The sequence below is a fragment of the Cyanidioschyzon merolae genome, chromosome 12 (assembly GCF_000091205.1).
Source record: "Cyanidioschyzon merolae strain 10D DNA, chromosome 12, complete genome".
Lineage (NCBI taxonomy): Eukaryota > Rhodophyta > Bangiophyceae > Cyanidiales > Cyanidiaceae > Cyanidioschyzon > Cyanidioschyzon merolae.
The window spans coordinates 61,770-81,439 of record NC_010138.1 but is presented as its reverse complement, the minus strand read 5'-3'; the positions used below and the strand labels follow the sequence as shown (position 1 = coordinate 81,439).

The 19,670-nt window shown below is 53.1% G+C and overlaps 5 protein-coding genes across 5 annotated transcripts, besides 2 other annotated features; 4 read left to right on the top strand and 1 right to left on the bottom strand.

The window, feature by feature from the left end:
• Positions 1 to 1,468: 1,468 nt before the first annotated feature.
• Positions 1,469 to 2,338, top strand: CYME_CML035C (hypothetical protein, conserved; the record flags this gene model as incomplete). The annotated part of the gene is made up of 1 exon (XM_005536645.1): positions 1,469 to 2,338. The coding sequence occupies one exon, from the start codon at positions 1,469 to 1,471 to the stop codon at positions 2,336 to 2,338; it is 870 nt and encodes a 289-aa protein (XP_005536702.1).
• Positions 2,339 to 4,138: 1,800 nt separating this feature from the next.
• Positions 4,139 to 6,754, top strand: CYME_CML034C (similar to vesicle docking protein SEC34; the record flags this gene model as incomplete). Its single annotated transcript, XM_005536644.1, has 1 exon — positions 4,139 to 6,754. One exon carries the CDS (start codon positions 4,139 to 4,141, stop codon positions 6,752 to 6,754), a length of 2,616 nt encoding a protein of 871 aa, XP_005536701.1.
• Positions 6,527 to 7,262: a sequence feature (possible transcribed region).
• Positions 7,263 to 7,411: 149 nt separating this feature from the next.
• CYME_CML032C (sodium-dependent transporter) lies at positions 7,412 to 8,746 on the top strand (the record flags this gene model as incomplete). The annotated part of the gene is made up of 1 exon (XM_005536643.1): positions 7,412 to 8,746. One exon carries the CDS (start codon positions 7,412 to 7,414, stop codon positions 8,744 to 8,746), a length of 1,335 nt encoding a protein of 444 aa, XP_005536700.1.
• A 2,108-nt stretch (positions 8,747 to 10,854) lies between these two features.
• Positions 10,855 to 13,797: a sequence feature (repetitive element).
• Positions 13,798 to 14,101: 304 nt separating this feature from the next.
• CYME_CML030C (DnaJ homolog, subfamily A) lies at positions 14,102 to 15,385 on the top strand (the record flags this gene model as incomplete). Its single annotated transcript, XM_005536642.1, has 1 exon — positions 14,102 to 15,385. The coding sequence occupies one exon, from the start codon at positions 14,102 to 14,104 to the stop codon at positions 15,383 to 15,385; it is 1,284 nt and encodes a 427-aa protein (XP_005536699.1).
• A 320-nt stretch (positions 15,386 to 15,705) lies between these two features.
• On the bottom strand, positions 15,706 to 16,740 carry CYME_CML029C (mitochondrial F-type ATPase F1 subunit gamma, precursor; the record flags this gene model as incomplete). Its single annotated transcript, XM_005536641.1, has 1 exon — positions 15,706 to 16,740. One exon carries the CDS (start codon positions 16,738 to 16,740, stop codon positions 15,706 to 15,708), a length of 1,035 nt encoding a protein of 344 aa, XP_005536698.1.
• Between the last annotated feature and the right edge of the window lie 2,930 nt (positions 16,741 to 19,670).

Genomic DNA, 19,670 nt, shown 5'->3' with positions numbered 1-19,670 from the left:
TCCATCGATGCACCGCGTACACTCCTGCACGTCGCAAGCTCGATGCTGGTGAGGCGTTACTACTTGCTCCCTGAGCCACGTGCCTGTCGCTGGACCCGGCTGCAGTGCCAGAAAGAGCGCCCGCCAATGCAAACGCCTCAATACCGCCATACGCCCGCGTGTGTGCATGCGTGCGTGCGTGACGGCGATCGCGACTGCACGCATTCAGCAACGGACACGTGGCAAAGCGTTGGAGCACCTGTCGCATTGAAGGCGAGCGGATCGCGCGATCCGAGCATGCGCGACGATCCACACACAGCGACGCTGGCTGGGGCGATCTGCATGCCGCCGTTGTGGATGCAGGGCGATGCGGCAGCACCGGGGTGCCTCTCTGTGGAGGCCGAGTCAGGGCGCACCGTCCGAAGTGGCGGTCGTCAAGTGGACGTGCCAGTGCTCCGCGGTGCCGTGACCCCATCACGTCATATGGCCTTTCGAAGCGCAATGCGAGCACCCAGGATGATGTCTGGTCCAAGACAGTCAGTGAAACGGAAACATTTCCACGAACACAAAGTGAATAAACATACCCACTCACAGACGCCACCCAGCCTTTTTATGACAGACCGCCTGCAATCCGTTTCAGTTTCTGCTCACACACTACGAGCCTGAGAGGCTGCCCCACAAAGATGGATCGTGGCAGGTCCTAGGGTCTCGTCTTTAGCACCATACATCGTCTGATACCAATAGCATCGTTGAAGTGTCGGGTCACAAACTCCATGCGTGCATTGACGCTGACTGAATTCACAGGTGCAAAAATTCCTAATACTCGTGCCATATATGCCACTACAATCTCGTCATCATCTCGTTGGGCAAACACCTTCCCTCGAGTATCGTCGCTCTTGTTGCTGTTCTTTTTCGCCCCATGGTCAGCGAAAAGAGGATTTCTTCGTGTTTTCCTGCAGCCGGCGATGCCGACCCTAGCAGATCCCCGACTTCTTCGCCCATATCTCTCCTATGGATTTTTTATTTCTTAGAGTGAACCCACCTCGAACGCGTCTGCTATACACCGCGAAAACGCACTTGATGAAACTCACCTGAAGGTGGAACAATTTTGTGGTCGAAGGCCGTAATTTTGTGCCGAGGGTGTCCCTCGCATATCACACCGGCTGATTCTTGCTATCGTTTACTACGAACCGTACTTTCGATGATTCCCATATGTCACGGCCCGCAGATTACGTATCATAGCTATCCATGGTTTGCACCAGAACCTGGACAAAAGCTGTTCATAAGGAAAACCTGGTCCAACACGTTGAAGCTGTTCGAACGAGTCTCGCAGCGAGAACGCTGCCTTCTGTGTCTGCATTGCCGGTGCCGATCAGCGGGTCTTTCTCAGCGCGCACCGCCTGGAAGTCGCTACGCGTGAGAATCTCACGCGCAAGCGCTGCGGAGCTCATTGAAGTGCAACTCCCGTTCCTGTGCTTGTTCGTTACCTATGTTGAGAACAGAGCATTATGCGTTTTTGCCGTGTATCTCTAGGGCTTTGGAAGAGCGAGATTCGCTAGGCATTCGAAGAGAGCTACGGGCTCGCCAGCAACGTTTGTCTATGCAACAGTCGCGCAGCAAACTCGGACGAGTTTGCGTCACAGGCGCGAATTCGCCGCTTGGTCAAGAGCTCGTCGGTGCATTGACCCGTACACCTGATCCATCTCTTCGGCCAGATGCTATCGGTGTTATCGGTGCGCGTGACCCGATAGAGAGCCACAGCGCTGGAGCTGGTTTGCACTTTCCGGGTCCAGGTGTAGATTTTCTGGAGTGCGCTGCAACAGATCTGGAACACTACAACCCGAGAACGCTCTTTTCGATAAACGATGACGATCTAGGACTGAGGAGACGAAGCATCTTTCGCGAAAACCAGGTCGTGATCGACCTTCTACGAGCGCAAGGGGAGACGAACGAGCCCCGATCGAAAACGCGACTGGTTCTCGTGACTTTACTCGGTTGCGGTGACTCTGAAGACGCTATACCGTCGCAGGCATTTGATGTACTAAGGCCGCTTCTCCTGGAACTATCTCGAGTCGAACAGTATGTCCGTGAGAGTGGTCTGCCGTATACGATTGTGCGCCCCGGCGCGCTCGAGCATGGTGACGCCGACAGCCGTGCTATTGTCAGTGAAAGCAAGGTCGGTTTTGGAACCATACATCGAAGCACTTTGGCGCATCTGCTTCTGAACGTAGCTGCTTCCGAAAAAGCAGTGAATAAGACCCTCATGGCACTCGATATGAATCGGCTGCTTGTTGCAGCACCGTATGTACGACCATTTGAGGTTTGGGAGTCTCCGCCTTTTGAAGTATTTGATCTCTGAATGTATAGATGACTGAACATCTCGGAATGCGCGCTTTTCGAGCACATTTCTTAGCCGCTTCGGAAACGCACGCGCATTCACTGTAACCTGGCATCGTCATGTTCATCGTGTGTCCGTCGATCTGGGGGAAACCGCTTCCAGTAGAGAGCGACATTTTGCCGGCCTCCGCAGCAGTCGTCGGACACGGGTCCGGACGGTGCATGAATCCTAGAAATACAATGTTTGCCAATTTAGACCCCATGCGTGGGTATTTCCGGAGGTCCACAGCGCTGAGCAAACCGAAATACCACAGAGCGCGTACCGTTCATAGAATCGTGTCAGAATGGAATGGAAGTTCTCTAACTCAGATGTACATGTTAGAGTTTGGGCCTCGTCCAATTGTCATCAACACCAGCCGTTGCAGGACTTTTCTGCGACTGCATCCTGCTCCTTTTATCTTTGGCTTCAAACACGCTGATCTCTCCTTTCACTACAGCTCTCTTGTCAGCAACGGAAGGATGTTTTTGGCAAAGTTAAGCCCCGATTTTGCCGCTTCAGACTGGAGTCGAAACGGTGCATACACAGACGGTAGTTGCGATGCAAGCTGCTCTTGAAGTTTCCATCTTCTTTCCATATAGCCTCGGTGCGTCCATCGCAGCGATGACACTTGAGCGTAATCAGGTGCGCCCGTACGCCCACCATACCTCCTCATCAGGGCTCCGGCCTGTGGTATGCGAACGCCTGCTTCATGGATCGGTGCATGCCCCTGACAGGCACAGAAGGCTTCCCAGGATATGCTGCTCCGCTTCCGCGCCCAGTGCCGTACCCTACGATTACGGGCATCGTCTGGAAGTTGGCCCCGGCGGCTGCTTTGTCTGCTGCAGGTGGAGGCGCACGCTGCCCCATTCGACAGAGGATTCATGGAGCGCGATGCTGTCCATACTGAAACATGTACCGGAATGAAAATCCAGGCTGGAGATCATGTCGCGAAGTTTCGGTCCATCTAAGCTCCCGTCTTCCGAAGTAGTGACGCGGTCGCCACTGAAGGCGAACGCTGGGATGACTGGAGACCGAGTTCATGATTTTTTTCCATGGAAACAGACAGGGCGGGATCCTCTGGGGCCTATCCGATGAGGGATATCACGCTGATACCGAATACCGTTTCTTTAATGGGCGCGAAGAGAAGAGGATTTGTCTTTTGAATGGTATCGACTCTTTGACTTAATAAGCTCAGTTAACTTTTAGTATGTGATTATGAACAAGTAATCAAGTGAGGACTTTGGGCGTTTTTCTTTGCACATGGAGCGGCACGAATTGCAGCACTCATTATTTGCCCTGAAACAGAAAAATGCATAAGCTTTAGAATTCAGGATTTGGGCGTGCTACGCGTAAAGAAAGGAGATTAGCGGAGACGTTCACGCATGCATTGATGATGATATCGGTTATTTCACGCATCCTTCCTTGAGGGAGTCGCAAATCATCTTGATTCCTGGGACGTACCGAATTCCAAAGGCAAAGAATCGAAGCTGCCACCATGCAAAGACGACCGCGAATTCTAAATCGACGTGGAAGTTCGCAAGTCCCAATTGCTGCACTTCGAGTGTATATGCTATAGATCTATAAAAAAAATTCGGAGAAAAAACGCAAATCTGGAACGGAACGAGCAGTTTAGTGATGCATTTCAATCCGACGCGAGTAAGGACCACGTCGCTCGTGCGAAACCCGGTGCTTCTTTCACGGTGAGCCTGTGCTTCGTTGCCAATATTTCAGTTCCTTCGCGTTTCAAGGTTAGGAGAAACTTTTCCACCGCTTGCTGCTTGTATGAAAGTTGCAGAGGATACCTTCGCGCGGTGGGAGTCTCTTGATGCCGTCTACGACGGGGACCCCGCACTACGCGAGACTCAAGAGCAACTGTTCCTGAGGGCGCGTGAGCTCTTCAGCAGGGCCGATTTCTTCGAAACAGTCGCAGAAGATGATCAGGAATCAAGCGTTTTCCGAGCGGATACATCCGGAGACTTTACGCCTGAACAAGAATCGGCTCTCGGCACCGAACTCGACGTGATTGATCTACAGCTAGAGGACGTACGACGCAGCGCTCTCGAACGCATTCAGCACGACATAGAAGTGGATCTGGAGAGAGTGCGGAACGCCCTCGAGCAAGTACAAAGTTTCCTAACCACTCTTGAGGAAATGGAGACTCGCTGCACGCAAGCACAAAAAGATCTCTCGATGTTTCGAGCTACACTCAAGGACGCGTACACAAAGAAGACGGTGCTGGAACGAAAAGCACAAAGCATGCGTGAGCGCTTGGAGTTATGGGAAGAATTGGAGCGCTTAAGTCAGAAGCTGGATACGGTCGAGATGGCCTCGCTTCGAACCTCTTCGTTGGATGCGGACGGTGTAGGTAACGATATTCACGACGTGCTCGTTGCGTTGGGTATGTGCCAGGAGCGTATGCAGCACAGCGGTGCTCTCGCACACTCAGCGGAACTGGCTGCAGCACACGGGAGCAGCAACAGCAGCAACAGCGTTTGGAGCGCCACGGAACATGACCGGCTCGAAAAAATCCTGCAGCGAGCGCGAGAGCTCACTTGTTCGCATCTTGGAGTCCTGGTGAGACACCTAACGTCAGGCCTTGCTATGGAGCTTTCCCGATTACCTGCCGACCAGCGACGGCTACAAGCTCCTGATCGCGAAGATGCAATCGTCAACCTTCGCTTCCGGCAGCTAAGCAAGCAGACTCGCCAGTTCATGGATGCCATCTGTAACCTGGCACCCGCCGATTCTCCTGAGACCATGCAGTTCTTCGCAAAATGCGAGATGCTTTTTGTGGAGCAACGACGACGACTCGTGCTTCCGCTGGCCCAAGAGCAGGCACGACTTGCTGCAAGCGCTGAAGAGCTGGATCTCGCAGCACGTTCGACAACGACGATGCTGCTTAAAGTTTGTACCATGGAGCTCCAGCTCTTTCAGGCTCTGATGCTGCCCTCATCCGAGACTACCCAGGATATGCTGCTTCGTGTATCTCTTGGGGCAAAAGCGCAACCCTTATCTGCGCTCCGTCAGTGGCTGCGATCAATCGCTGACCTTATCTCGATCTACATTCTGCCGCGAGTGCTGCAGGAAAGTGATCTTGACGCGCTCGTTCGATGCATTGATTTTCTGCAGAAAGAAGCGATGGAAACTGAGCTTTCGCGTTCGACTTCAGATCTGGTTGCGTCATGCTTTACAGAGCCGGTTACTTCGTTATTGGCGGACACCCGTGAGCGCACAATCTATCGAGCGCAGTTATTCATTCGTGATCAAATTCTCCGTTTTCAGCCATCAGACGGAGACCTGCAGGCTCTCTACGCTCATTTCCAACGTCCTAATCGGGGACATGGGCCACAGCAGTTGTCACTGGAGGGCCCTAACACGCAGCCAGTGACTAGTACACCGTCGTCGGCGGTCTATCGAGCAACACTGCTTACGCTTCAGGTTTTGGCACTTCTCCATGGTCGCATTGACGCCCTGGTGTTCGCGGGTCTCGCCCGAGAGGCCATCGAAGCTTGTATTCGAAATCTGCAAACGGCAGCTAGGAGGCTTGCATTGCTAGAGCCGCCGGCTTCTAGAGAGAGCCTTGAACCCGACAAGAGTTCCGTGTTAGCGCTAGCGAGTTTGCGAAAAGCCTCGGCGCCTGGTCAAACACAGGGCAGTGTCCAACGCAGCCCGCTGAGTTCGCCTCGTCTGGATCCGCATGCCGCCACCAGTGACAGTGCGGAGCTTTTCTATCTCAAGCAGCTGCTGATTTTGCACCAAAATCTTATGCTCTTTGAGCAACTCGATATCGTGGATCAAGAGCGACAACTCCGATATTTATCGTTTGACGAATTCCGCGCAGGGGTTTCCCGTATCATTCGAGGTCAGGTGAGTCTTCGTCATCTGTTCGGCTCTGTGCGAGACCTCATTCCAAAACGTATGGACCTCAACTCGAAGGAAACTTTAAGAGACGAGCTCCGAGCTGCATACGAAGCTGTGGTATTTCGTGCACTTCGAGAACTTTTACAGCCTCTACTTGTTTTTCTCGCTGAGGTGGCGGCATCCAGCAATGTTGCCGCTCTGAAGGGGGAAGCTGGCACTACTGCAACGGTCGATTGCGTTCGAGAGATCTGGGCTACCGTTCTGCTGCGTTTTGACCGCGTCCCCATCGATCCGAACCTCGAAACGCAACCTGTTGCTTTACGGCAAATCCTGGATTTTTGGCAACGTCTCTTTGGACCACATGGAAGTCGAGTCCTGACCGAGATCTTGCGGGAAAACGTACAAGAAGTGCTAAGCGAATTTGTTGCTGTCCTCCATCGCCACTACTCCGTGGAGGAACGCCGTGCGGTCGGTGTCGATGCTGAACGCGTCCGCGCCCTAATGGAGGCATTCGCGCCAGACGCACCGTCTCAGTGACGGTAGATGCTGAGGCGAGGCAGGTGCAGGTCGACCACGGCACCGTTCTTTTGGAACGATGCAGGCTAGCGCGGCCTACGTCGAGGCTTCGCTTTGGCTGCCGAGCTCCTTCAGCGTGCCATCCAGCACCGCTCCCGGCAGCAGGCTCGCCTGCGCATCCATTTTAGAGCCCAAACCGACGACGAGACTTCGGTCCGCGTCGGATAAACTTTGCGCCAAGCCAACGCCCGCAATGGCAATCCAAAACCGGTCTTTATCTGGAGGGCAACAGCAGCGCCAACGCTGGTTGCGCCGCAGGAGGCGCCCACTGTAGGTCAAGCGCCCGCAGTGCCTCTGTCGCCACAGCGCTCTGACCTCTGTCGTCGACGACAACTTTCCTCCGAGGCCATTTGAATCTGAGCTGATCTCTACAAGTTCCGGGGTCTCTTTCCTGATCTTCTATAGAAATCCCTTGTACTAGGGAGTCTGGTTCGGTGCACCTGACTCCATACGTAGCTTCAGCGAGTACGCAACTGCCGTACCGAACAACGGTGTTTGGATACAAAAATGGACACAAGCGGTGCTGCGCCTGCGCCGGCGGCATCGCTTCAAGTGCCCGGAACGCCTGACGCAGGTACGAAAGGTACACTACCTTGACGTTGGTTCGGTTTGGTAGCGATGCCACGCTACAGCTTACATTTAGGTGAGTTAAGTTTCTTAACAACTTGTGCTGGCTACTCTAGGATTTGGTCACCCGCGACTCGATGGTCAGGCCGCACCAACCCAGTGGGCAAGTCGCTGCGGCAGGGCGTCCCGCGGCAGCAACCAGTCGCAGCGCTGCCGGCTCCTCTGCGACTGCGTGGATGTCAGTTTGGTAGCAGTGATCGAGACGACATGCAAAAGCTCCAGGCGAAATCCTCTCTATCAGGGTCTGGTGCGGCGGGGTCACCGCTCGGATCGGCTGCCGGTGGTAGCGCACTCGCGCCCTCAACAACACTGGAAAGCTCCAGTCCGGTGCGCGCGTCGCTATGGGAGCGCTTTGTTCGGTACTCGACGCTGGCGACAAATCTTTTTCCTCTCTGGACGCTCATTTCAGCTGTCATTGCTCTGCGGCGCCCAGAGACTTTCCTCTGGGTGTCTACTTCGTATTTTACGCTAGGCCTCGCCATACTCATGCTTTCCATGGGCATTACGTTGACGCCGCGTGACTTTGCTCGAGTCCTCCGACGCCCTGGTGCGATCGGCGTCGGCTTCCTTGGATGCTACGCCCTTATGCCTTTACTGGCGCTGCTGCTAGGGCACTTGATGGGGCTCTCCCCGGAGCTAATCGCCGGCCTTGTGCTCGTCGGTTCCATCAATGGTGGCCAAGCGAGCAATCTCTGCACCTATATTGCTAATGGAAATGTCGCGCTTAGCGTGATGATGACAACGTGCTCCACGATAGGTGCCATCTTCATGACACCGTTCCTTTGCAAGGTCCTCATCGGTGCCGTCGTTTCCGTGGATGCCCTGGGGATCGCCCTCTCTACGCTGCAGGTGGTGCTTGCTCCGATCGCTACGGGCATGCTATTGAATCGCTATGCGAATCGCATTGTACAGCGGATTTTACCTTTCTCTCCCTTGATAGGCGTGATTTCAACGTGTCTTCTGGTAGGCAGTGCAGTTGCACAGGTGGCTCAACCTATTCTCGCAGCGGGCCTCTCGCTCCAGATCCCTGTATTTCTACTGCACTTACTCGGCGGTGGCCTTGGTTACTTTATCCCCCGTTTTCTCGGGTACAATGAAGTCGTTTGTCGAACAATTGCTATCGAAACTGCGATGAAGAGCTCTGCCTTTGGGTTTCTGCTCGCGAAACTCCATTTCAAAGAATTTGCTGTTCGGGTGCCCTCAGCGGTGAGCGTGGTGTGGATGGCGCTTATGGGCAGCTCGATGGCAGTGCTGTGGCGGTATATACCGGTGAAGCGCACCACGAGGTTCGACCGCACCCTCCTTAGACGCAAACTGTTTAAATGAGATGCGGGTTGGTCTCCACGTCGCCCGACTCATGAACCTGCGTACGGCCGTGCCCTATGAAAGCGCGCTGACCGCCTCCGAAGCGCTTGATGATCAAAGTACGCGAGAAAGGTCAAGATGCCGTCGCGAGACCGAAAGGCACGCCTGACACGTAAGTGTTCGTTCTGGAGCGTGATGACAGGTGCAAACGCTCTTGCTTACTCAGCAGCGGAGAAGGCGGCGCCAGACCCTGGCACTTTCGAGGCTGCTTGCCGCTCTGAATTCTTTTAAAAACGAAAACGACTTGTTTTCCGCAATGTGATACATGAATTGAAACAAATGCGGTCGACGAAAGCTGATAAATCTTGAACACATCGTGCTCTACATCTTTAAAGCGTACCGTTGATTCAAACTTTGAGACTGTTGTCGTGTGATGCCTCATCTATGCCGTACATTTGCCGCTGAAACGTATTGAAAAGATGGCGAGATGAGGAACAAACTACGAGAGAGAGCGGCGCCGGGCTTTCTGTCCGTCCAGCGAGCTGGAGATTCTCCGACGCGACCGCACGGAACCTGGCTACTGTGGTGACATTGGACGAGCAGGTAGCAAATGCACAAGCTGCAGACGCAGTACGGATTATATTCGGCAAATGTGCTCACAACTCGACGCAACCGATCGCAACGAAATGCGAGGATGTGCAAGTGAAAAGGAGCGAACTTAAGCCGCCTGAAGCGCATTCCCGAGGGATACTGGTCGATCGCAAACGCCAGGGCAGGCGCATTGGTTCAACCACTCGTGGAACTCGAGTATTCTACCGTCTGGCTCGTTAACTGCGGCGCCAGGGAACGAAAAACTAGCGTGAAGCAGTTTTCACAGGCATCTTGGGCAGCGGTTTGGACGTTACGCGCAGCAGCTAAACATGATTGCCCTCATTCTGTGCACTGTATACATGGTTCGGATGCAGGTTTTGGGGCGAAATCGACACAAAAACAGGAACGGAGCATTTCGTGGAACCTGATCGAGATCTGAGATCACGTGTACACATCCCGTCCATCAACACGGTTTTCAGCGCGTCTCTGGCATTGACTTTGGCGTTTTTCATCCACCATTCGGAAGCTGCTGCTCCTGGATTTGAGTATTGACCTGTGGATGCAACCTCCGGTGCATGCAATTGCAACCGCTGGTCATGCAGATGGACATGCCCTGCGTCTCTTTCTCGAAGACCAAGCGAAACGAAATGCTTTAGCGGCCTGCTGCATTGACACCTAGGGACACTCATCTGACTCTAGCGTCATTTTTCGGCAGGTACCCGCGCCTGCACCTAGAATATGCTGGCTTCATGATGTTGCTATCCACCAGGCAGGATAAGCAATGTTTACATGGAACGAGCACTCGTTGACCATTGCACCGGAAATCATTGCCAAAAAACCGTAGAGGCAAGAGGTAACCGCTCAACGCGTGCTTACACATCGTTGCAACGTCGTGCCAGCTCGTTGGGTTCGCGACCTGTACCTCCAACTTACTGTTTGATTTTTACCGGTTTTATGACGAATCGACATGACAACGTTTCACAAGTCTTTTGGAAAATTTGAACAACATGGAAACAAGTCGGCCTTTCCCAAGCAGGCGATCGGGTGAGATTGCAGTCTGCAGTGGATGCAGCGCTCCAACAGCCACTGAAGAACTCTGTTACTTACAAGACAACCATACTCTGCAACGCTGCGAATCACCTATCCCGTGTCCCAGAGAAAGCGTCTCGAACTCACCAGCATGACCCATGTTATTATGTTTACCTCTTATCAACACACATTGTGGGCAGTTTTGTTCCTATATGCATTATGAACTTTTTGCGCGCGCTTCTGCAGCACGCATTCCCGGCTGAACTCTCCGAGCGCCGATAGCAAGCGCACAAGCGGGAATTCCTTTCAATGCGAACGTTCCGTCAAACGAACGAAGAGCCCCCTCAATGCGTACACCGGGCGTACAGGCATTAATCGACGTGTTTTCGTACCGTACGTCTGTCGCGTGTATTTATATACACCGACCTGCAGACGCCTCCCAGCCTTTTTCGACCGGCCGATTGCTGTAAGCTTCAGTTTCTCCTTGTGCGCTTCGACCCTGAGAAGCTGCCCACAAAGTTCGCTCGTGTCAGCTCCTCGGGTCTCCGCGCCAGCACCTCATATCCCCTGATATCAATACCAGCGTTGAAGTCCAGGTCCACAAACTGCATGCGTTCCATGCCACCGCTTGTACTCACCAGTGCAAGGAGTCCTCGAACTCGCGCTCACTGTGTCATTTTGTGCTCTGTCCGCTCTCCGTACTTTTCTGTATCCTCAGCGTTCGGTTGGCACCATCCATCTCGACTGGCAGGAGTGTAAACCCCCGTTCATGATGCACGTAGGCCGTTCGGAACTCATCCACCAATTCAGTGACAAAACGCTCTGCGCACTCCTTGTACGCTCTTGTCGATGGAGCCGGTATGCTTCCATTTTCTGGACGCCCAGCGCCCTGCTCCGCTAGCCACTACGAGCCTTTGACTCGTGTCCTTCTTGAGGGCGTACAATCATTGAAGGAGTTGGTGAATGTACGCTGTCTCCCTCCGTACAAGTTCATACGCTGACGAACCCACCGGGGCTTTGTATACTCTTTCCACTGCTTCTCCTGATGAGCAGCTTGAGTTTCTATCAAATCCCGAAAAGCTTGACAGTTTGCTTCGCGGCTCGCTATGCTACCGATCGCTTCTAGGTGCTTCTTCACTCCTGCGTTCCGCTTCTCATTCTATATCCTTGGATTCATTAACCCAAACTCTCGGCAGTACCCAGCTCTTGAGAACTTCCAAAGCCGTATGTCTTTCTGACGCAACTTGCCTTTGATACCATCTTCCTCTCGCGTGGGTCCTGCGATTGTAACGATATTCGTGTTCCCGGGGTCAAGGCCGACAACGAAAGTCGTTCTCCTGCATCTGCTGCGTCGAAGGATCCACCTTCTTCTTTATTTCATGCTTCGTCACGGGCGATATCGAAGACGGACCAGGACGATCTGCCATCAACATCCGATAGTGTCCACAAATGGTTACCCCATCGGTTTCGATCAACCCAGTGAATACCTTTTGCTTACTCGTTTTGAGACGTTTGAAATCGAGGATATTCTTCCAGTACGTCTCCCGGTTTTCACCGGAGTTCTCCTTCCTGCTAACATCGAACTCCGGACAGATCTCCCTGATCATGCCATGAAGGACGCTGGAGTCTATAGCCACAAATTGTGACTTGATGTTGCATAACGGAACGACATTGAAGCGGTTCTCCATTAGGACAGCCTTCCATTTCTGCGACTCTTCATTTTCTTCCTCATTCAGCGTCATCTCCAGCATGCGTTCGAGTTCTCGCTCCAGAAACACGAAATAGCGCAGGATTAGGGGATAACATCTTTCATCATCTTTTTTCATATTTCTTAGCTTCTCTGCTGGGTTGACAAGGCCCAAGACTGCACGGTGCTCTTTAATTGCCGCACGGATTACAGAAGCCTCGTTCTTTCTCCTGTGTGATGTCTTATCGTCGACGAATTCGATCTTCTGTTCATTCTTACTATCGTTCGCGATGCCGTCGATGATGGCCTGTGTCCCTCTGCGAGACAGGCCCGGGTACAGCGCAAAGATGGAGCGTATCATGAAGCCTTTCATGTTCATGGTGAATTGGTTCTTCAAATTCGTGAGGTACTTCATTGTCCCGTGGCGGTAAATATCTGCGTCGCCCCTGTATCTAGTACCGTTGAAGCGGTATTCGGCGTGATTTTCGTGTAAGGCGTGTACTCGTTCATTTCTCCTCGACGTTTCCCCGGTGCCAAGCATCATGTGACGAATAAAGGTCTTGTTGAAAATTTCACCCGGAATATCGACTGCTATGATATCCGTCACGTCCTCTTCCATCCCATTAACCAAATGCATTAGTCCGAAAAGATGCGTTACAAACATTGCTGGAGTACGACTCGGCACGGTTTCTGATAGCCTCTTGCTACTTTTGCTCGTAGGAATCCTTGATTAGGCGTAGAGGAAACGCTTTCATATCCATCTCGTCGTACTGTCGTCTCTCGGGCAGCTTCTGATGTCTGGCTCACCCTCCTGCTTCTTCGTCATCACCTGTTGCTCTTTGCTCGGCACTGTTTTTCGTTTTGTTTTTCGGCGGCCGGCTACAGCCACCCTCCAGGATCCTCTACTTCCTTTTCCAGAACTTTCTATCTTTAGTTTTGATGAAGAACCCACTTTGAACGCGTATGTTATAAACTCGTAATGATCACTTGAACATAGCCACTTGAAGGCTGAAACAAAACTGAGATGAGACACTATACTTGGCTACGACTGTAACGCAAATACATCTTGTACGATAGACTAGCACGCTAACTATGAGCATCGCGTTTCGCTTCAAAGGCGAGATGCGCGTCGTGTCTCGTTACAGCCAGATCTCCCAGGTGCGCGTATCGAGCGCCCTATTAAGAATAAGGAACAGAGACTCTCGATGCACCAGCATGTATATACATATTTCTTTCCCCCTCTACGGTAAACTTTAAAACAGGGGAAAAGGTTTCCATATTGTCGAAAGTTTGCCTCCTAGGCGGAAGGTCCCGCGGGCCGGACGAGTCCGCCAGGCGCTTGCTTCATGTTCCACCCATTCGCGGGTGCCGTGCCGAGATCTGAACAACTCGTCCGGAACGCAGTTTATTCCGGGATTAGGGGCAGTTAGGCTGCGTCTTAGCGTCGCTCTGATTCTAGTGGACTCCTAGTCTATCGCTTCGCGCTGCCGCGGGCAGCAGGTCAGTCTGCGCAGGTTGCTGGCCCCCAGCATGATTATGTACTCCGGACCCGTATCGCGCAAACCACGCCTTGAGCCGACGCCCTCAGTTGTAGGTCAAAGCCGTTCTGTCCCCGTGATGCATTTGCTTCAACGGCACAGGCGCTATTGCGGGTGCTCAAGACAGCTTAGGCGCACAGTGGAACCTGCGAGAATAACCAGTACACCCGGGAACAGGTAACGGATATCGGAGATAGGGTGCAGCAGCATGATGGACGCTTTTCCGTAAGTCAGTGTGTATCCCGCTTTCGAAGATGATCCATAGTCCACTGAAATGCTTTGCGATCGTCGCATCGCGCATCAAACGTCGACGATTCCAGAATGCGCCGGTGGGCGCTCAGTGGCAGTGGCGCCAGCAGCGGCGGCGGCGGCGGCGGTCATATTCGTGGCGGCGGCAGCAGCAGTTGCTCGAACATTGCTGGGTTCTGTGGGCTTCTACCGTACGGACACCCTCGAGTGCGTTTCGTTGAAGAAAAGCTGCTACTTTCGTGGCAAGCCCTTAAGAACGAAACAGAAAAGAAACTTTAAAAAATGTTTGGTCGTTTGTCCGGTAGGGGGCAAGTGAATAACACCGCTTACTACGAACTGCTCGGGGTAAGCCGTGACGCTACCACAGAGGAAATCAAGAAAGCGTACAAGCGGATGGCCCTGCGACTGCACCCGGACAAGAATCCTGATGCCGATACTCAAGAGAAGTTTAAAGAGCTAACAGTCGCATATGAGGTGCTTTCGGATCCTGAAAAGCGCAGAATTTACGATGAGCTCGGTGAAGAAGGCCTCAAAGAAGGCGGCGGTATGCCCGGCTTCCGTGACCCCATGGACATATTCGAAGCATTATTCGGTGGTGGTCTCGCAGGTCGCTCGCGCGGACCACGCAAGGCTGAAGACGTTGTCCATCCGCTGCGTGTAAGCCTGGAAGACTTGTATAACGGCAAAACGACAAAACTCGCGATTCAGCGCAAACGCGTGTGCACTGCGTGCAAAGGCTCGGGTGCCAGTCCAGATGCCCCGCGCAACGTGTCATTTACCTGCAGTGGATGCCGGGGCACCGGAATGGAGGTTAGAATACGGCAGCTTGCTCCGGGAATGGTGCAGCAAATTCAGTCCGTTTGCTCTGAATGTAGTGGCTCTGGACGTTCCGTACCACGCAAGTACCAGTGCCCAACCTGCAAGGGTGAGCGCGTTATTGAAGACCGCGCCGTGATTGAAGTTCATATCGACAAAGGCATGTCGCATGGACAAAAGATTGTTCTCAGAGGCGAGGCCGACGAGGAACCCGGTGTGGAGCCTGGTGATATCGTTGTCGTTCTGCAGCAGAAATCTCACCCGGTGTTTCAGCGCCAAGGCTCCACGCTGCTGATGGAACAACCCATCAAGCTGGTCGAGGCACTATGCGGTGTCTGTTTTACGATACGGACGCTCGATGATCGCACGCTTGTGGTGCGGTCGCGTCCCGGTGAGGTCATTGATGGATCGATGCCGCTCAAAACCATTGCCGGAGAAGGTATGCCAATTTATCGGAGACCAACCCAGCATGGCGTCCTTGTAGTCAAATTCAAGATTGAATTTCCGCGTACTATCGAACTGAAGTATCGACCAGCACTTGAAGAGGCACTCGGCCAACGGTGCGCAGAACCGGAGCTCGATGGCGTCGACGGCAGCGAAAAGGAAGACGTTGAGCTCATCGACTTTGATGAATCGCAACTGCGAGCAGGTATGGATGAAGGCCCTCGTGACATTTACGAAACCGACGATGATCATGGCGCGAATGGGATCCCCGGTGGTGCCCAGCGAGTGAGCTGTGCGCAGCAATGATCTGCGTTTGTACATTTCCAATGGACTGAACCAAATTTGCGCGCGGATACACGACGCCACGCTCCCCTGCAGGCACCGTTGAAACAACTGGTGAAAGGCCGATGATCAGTCGTCACATGCAAAATAGAATGACGCTGCCGGGGTGTGCTTATCGCGCACCATGCTAGCAGCGAGAAACCCGTGCACTGCACGAAATCCTGTGGATTTTTGTCGCTTTTTCGCTCGTACTGGTGACAGGTTTCGTACGCTCCCACCGAGTGCAAAAGACCTGTCGCGTGAACGTCATTTTTAAATATCTGCCTAGCATGCATCGTAATCCGTTACTTTTGAAGCGCAGAGGCCCCGGCAACAATTTCAACAAGCTCTGTCGTAATGACAGCTTGACGTTCGCGGTTGTACTGAAGGGTTAATTTGTCGAGCATTTCCGCAGCATTCGTCGAGGCGTTGTCCATCGCCGACATTCGCGCTGCTTGCTCGCTGGTCGCGTTCTCAAGTAAAGCCCCGTAAAGCTGTGTGGCTACTTCGAACTCGAAAAGATCCACCATTACCTGCGACGAATCCATGTCTGAGTCGAACTCGTAGCCATCAAAGACGCTGGCGTTGTCCATGAGCAGTTGCAGGCCCAGTAAGGGCTGCTGCGTTGGCACCTGGCTAATCGCGGACTTGAAACGGTTGTAGAAAATGACGACCTCATCAGGACTTTGCGCTAGAATTTCCTCGGCAATGATCACGGCTTGTGGGAAAGATACTGGAGCTTTGAAAACGTCCCGGAACGTGGTCGTGAAGAAAGCTGCACTCGTGCGTTGGAGCGCGTCCCGGCCCTTGTCGCCTATCACCATGATGTTGGTCTCGACACCATCGGAGACGGGGCTTGCTGCGCCATGCGGGAGCATTTGGCGCGCCAGACGGCAGACGTTGGTGTTGACTGAACCACACAAGCCGCGATCCGAAGTAATAACGACCAAGAGACGTCGTTTCGGCTCCGCCACACCGGCCTTTGTCTCAGAACCGAGCTTCTCAAGTGGTAGCAAGTCAAAGAACTGACGCACGCTTGCCGCGAAAGGTCTGCTTAGATCCTGACGGGCCTGTGTACCGCGAAGCTTCGCAGCAGCCACCATTTTCATGGCTTTTGTGATCTTGCCGATCGATGCTATGGAACGCATGCGGTTCCTCACGGCTTTTAAACTTGCAAAGCGCACACCTCCGAGCGCCTTTTCATTGCTTGAGGACAGGAAGTTTCCAACACCACCACCACCACCACCACCACCACCAGGTGTGCTCGACTGCACGTGTGCACGCGCCGCTGCGTACACACGTCGCACGCTGCTGAGGCCGACCGCGCGGACACCCTGCATCCTGCAGCGTCTAGAGCGAAGCAAAAGCACTCTGAACTGAGTGAAATACTGAAGTTTCTGCCAAAGAGCTGCAGCCAGCGTTTGCTCGACAATCAACACGAGTCGAGACGCTGCACCCGAGGACGTGCCCTGTATGCGTGCCTGATATACAGGAATCAAGCGTGCGTGCGTGCGTGCGTGCGTGCCGCAGCCCACACGGAGCAATGCGCCAATCCGGACGGCATTCGCGCCGCGCTGCCGAGCGATCGCGCAGGCACCTGCATCCGCGCGCCTCGAGCTGACGTCCTCTGTGTGGTACGGCAACGCCGTTCTGTCTCTATGAACTATCCGCCCCAGCGGTTCAAGCGCAAAGGCGGATGATTAGGGCAGGTACTAGGCACAAAACAGAACGTATGAAACGACCTGAAAATCCGAGAAGAAGTATGGGTAGTGTAACTTGGAGGTAGGGCGTTTGATGGATACTTCACCGTGCACTGAACCCCCACAAAAAGAGAGGAAAAAGCACATAATCGGAGAACGCTGGCCTATGTAAACGTTTTGTCCACTAAAAAATACCTGCATCCGCGCAAGCGCACACGCCGCAGTCGATCTGGCCATGATCCGTGCAGTACCAGTGGCGCACTGCATGCATGTGGACATCATCATATGTATACATAGGATGAAAGACAGATACAGACAGCATGCACCTATGTGAGATTGGAATGGGACAGGTTCACTGACCGAAAGCAGGTGTATATGTTCATGATTGGAAAGCTCCTCACAAGGAAATTCAACCTCAGATTTGGCAGGCTTCATGGTCGACTGCTTCCTCTTTTCGCTTTTTTGTATCCGGTTTTGAATCCACCGGTCTGTCCTCCCGTCCAGCTTCGTTTCCAGCAGTCGAAGCACGTTCCCGCCGTATTTTATGCACAAGTGGACTTTGGCATCGACGTTTCGCTTGCCAGTTTCATCGTCTATGTCGATAGCTTCAGTGGACGCTTCGCAGCGGTGACGCGCTGCTTTGGTCAGGTGTTCCCGTATGTCCATTATACGGCGTCCTTCGCAGGCTGCCCTGTGGCGCCTGAACGCTTCCGTCATCGCTCGCTACATGTCCATGACTAGTAGAGCAGGCTCAAGTCGATTCGCACCTCCATTCCTGTGCAGTGCCGTGCAATACGATGATGGGCTTGTTTCCGGGCGCCCAGTCTGTGGGTAAACTGTCCGCTGCGCACGCAAGCGCACACTGTCCCGTTTGGTAGAGGATTTTGGGAACGCATTCTTGTGCATGATGAAACAGGTATCGGAAGCAGGGTCCAGGCTGGAGAACGAGTCGATACATGCCGTTGTGTCGACGCTTTCATGGAACAGAGCGATGACGCTCGCTCCACTGGGAGCGGTCGCTGCGATGGCTCAAATCCGAGTCAAAGATCCGTTTCCAAGCGAACAGAAGAGCAAGGATCCGCTGAGAGCGTGGACTCTGAAAGGCATCATGCTGGAACTGAGTATCGGGTCGTTGATGGCCAAAAAGAGATGAGGGCTTTTTTCTAACGGAATGAATTGTTTGACGTAAAAAGTTTAGTGAACATTCGGCATGAGCTTGTGAACAAGTCGTCAAAGGGTGACGTCGATTCTTGTTTGTCGTCAATCCAGGGGCGCGATTCGCTTCGCCCACGAGCTGCCGTGGAACTGCGAGATCGATAATTTGAAGAATGCGTGATTTGAGCATAGTGCACATAAGGGAAGGGAGAAGAGTTTAGACCTGTACATTTGCATTGGTTTATGAGGTCGCTTCTTTCATAAATCCTTGTACGATTCTGTCTCGAAACATCTTGATTTCGGTAACGTAACGATTTCCCTTAATATAGCGTTGAACAAGATGCATCGAAGAAATCAAAGACTAAGAATGCTCAAGCTACCTGTGAAAACGCAAGTCCTTTTTGCTTCACTCTGAGTGGCAATTCTATGTATCTAAAAAAAGTTGGGCAAGAAATCTCAACGCAGGGAGAGAGTAAGGAATGCATTGTTCCATTGGAATCCAAGAAGGGTGCAGTCGTTCCGCACCTCGTCTACCGTACTTGGTCGGTCCATGCCATCGGCATGCAGCCGAGGCAGAAATGATGCCTGTCTTTTACCGTATCAGATGCGTCGTTCGAAACAGAATACACCGGCTATGCGATTCCTACCGGCACCAGACGCTGGGATTGGTGTTCCTCTCCAGACGTCACGAGGCTCGACAAGTCTCATGCGAATGTGCCCATGAGGTACGGAGGAAAGATTGACGCAGCAACAGGGGTCGCGCTGGCGCCGTGCCCAGCGCTGCCAGTTGTTTTGACGCTGCGTACGCCATCGTTCTCAAGGTGCAGTAATTGTACGGCTGCGCAACGACGCACGTGCGTGGGAAGAGGCTCGAGGCCGTTGTGCACATGCGCGCCCACGATGCGTCTCATCTGTTGCGACTCGCACTCCGCGTGTACGGGTCAAAAATCATAGACTGCTGTCCATCTGTAGAAACCGGATATGCATCGGCGGCTGCAGGCACGCCCATGTTATGGTATGAAGAATCGCGATACGGTCACTAGCTAAGCGAGCGTACCGAATAAGGATTTTTTCCTTGAAAGGGCGGCGAACGTTCTCGCGCGGTTCAATGACGGAGCGGATCTTTGAGAATCGTTGGATCACATAGATAACACTGTGACGCGAGCGTCTAGCCAGGATCGCGCGTCGGCGTTCAAGTCTCTTAACAAGAGCCAGAGTTTCCGTCCTCGTGAGGTTGTCTCAAACAATAACCAGGGGACCTCGTTCTGAGAGAATTGAACAGGAGAACAACGCGTCAATTTTGTGGTTGCTCGCCTTCATTACTCGAAAGACAGCACGAGGAAAGCAGGTTCAGCTGGAGATTTTTTCGATCCTTTGCGATCGCGTTGTCATCGCAGAGACAAAAAGCGAGCAAA